Genomic DNA, 1,459 nt, shown 5'->3' with positions numbered 1-1,459 from the left:
GGTGACCTGGTGTGGTGGCGAGGGAGCCGCAGAGCAGGGGGCTGCCGGGCTGCGGCAGTGCCTGGGTGATCCCCCCACGGTGCAAAGCGCCTGGGGCAGGGCCGGGGCAGAGCTGCGGGAGGGTCGAGCCCTCGCTCGCACTGCTGCACCAGGTGCCTTTTCGCTGTGGCTCCAGCTGGAAGGTGTTTCCCGCATGCTGGCCTCCTGGTCCCGGCCCCCGGCGCTCCTGCTTGCTGCTGCTTTCTCTGGCCCCTTCCCCTCCCTCCTGAGCAGTTTTGGGGAGGCAAGGCGGGAGGGTCCCTCTGGAGCAGCACAGCGAGGCCGAGAGCTGACGTTTTGTTGGTGCTACAGATTTCTCCGACAAGAGACAGCCTAAGCTGGGATCGCTCATGAAGCAGGTGATGGGAGGGAAGGACGATGGGCCCGGTACTATTAGCCGTGGAGGTGAGGACGTGCGAGTGAACGCTGCCTCGTGGGGGCCTCGTGAAGGCCCCTGGCTTGGGGCAGCTGTTGTAGAGTAGATGCTTCCCCTTTGCTCCCCCCGAGCTCTCTGCTGTGGGGCAGCTGCAGGGAGGGAGGGAGGGACCTGCTGCAGCACCCCAGAGCCATCTCATTCATCCCACTCATTGCTCCAGTCGCTCCGTCCGGGTCCCCGGGCGCCTCTTCCCGCCCGGCCCGTGTCCACCCAGCAAGAGCGTGGGTCCACCTCGCCCCGGTGCCCTCACTGAGGTTGCTTTCGTCCTGTGCTCTCAGGGCTTGGTCACAGAGCTAGGGTCATCACTCTCTCCACCCCCAAGTGCGTGTCGGCGAAGGGCCGCGAGACGCCCCGAGGTACGGTACCGCCGGCCGCCTAACCACCACCCGGGTGCTAACCTGACCGACTGACCCCCCCACACACACACTCCCACCCTTCACACAACTAATGCCCCAGTAACAACCCACCTCAGCCCACTAACGCCTCCACTGAGCATGTTGCTGGCTTGGTCCAGCTTGCGGTGCCAGCGGTAAGTACCGGGCCTGTCCCCAGCTGATCCCGCAACGTCCTCTCAGGTTTGCTTTAGGCTCCTTGCACATCTGCTGGTGCTTGGGTGGTGGTGGCCAGGGACAGGGTCTGGCTGGCAGGGAGGGGGCAGGTCCTGGCAGTGCGGGCGCAGGCCTGGGGCTGGAGCACGGTGCAGCCGTGCAGGTGACGGGGACGCGGAGCCGCCAGGGTTGGTCTCCGTATCCACCAGGCAGTAAATCCTACAGCACCCAGCAAGGAGAAGGAGCAAAAGCAAACCTGGTTCCCAGCATCTTCCCGGCATGTGCTCCCAGGGCGCTGGGCTGCGGGGTGGCAGCAGCTCAGCCGCCGCTTTCGTGGCGAGCTGCTCACCCCTGCGCCAGCCCGGCTGGGGGGACGCGGATGCCAGCGCAGCCCGCGAGCCAGCCGGGGACCCCCAGCCTGACTGCTGGCTGTCTT

At 66.4% G+C, this 1,459-nt stretch overlaps 1 protein-coding gene across 1 annotated transcript in view; it reads left to right on the top strand.

Annotated features, from left to right (window-relative positions):
- The window catches only part of LOC103893349 (myotubularin-related protein 5), a 43,223-nt gene that overhangs the window by 36,481 nt on the left and 5,283 nt on the right, over positions 1–1,459 (top strand). Inside the window, 2 exon segments of the mRNA XM_019470250.1 lie at positions 352–444; positions 754–831. Coding sequence (XP_019325795.1) covers positions 352–444; positions 754–831 — 171 coding nt within the window.

Source organism: Aptenodytes forsteri, unplaced genomic scaffold (assembly GCF_000699145.1).
Source record: "Aptenodytes forsteri isolate BGI_AS27 unplaced genomic scaffold, ASM69914v1 Scaffold302, whole genome shotgun sequence".
Lineage (NCBI taxonomy): Eukaryota > Metazoa > Chordata > Aves > Sphenisciformes > Spheniscidae > Aptenodytes > Aptenodytes forsteri.
The sequence above is the reverse complement of the archived record's forward strand: the minus strand, read 5'-3'. Positions and strand labels throughout refer to the sequence as shown.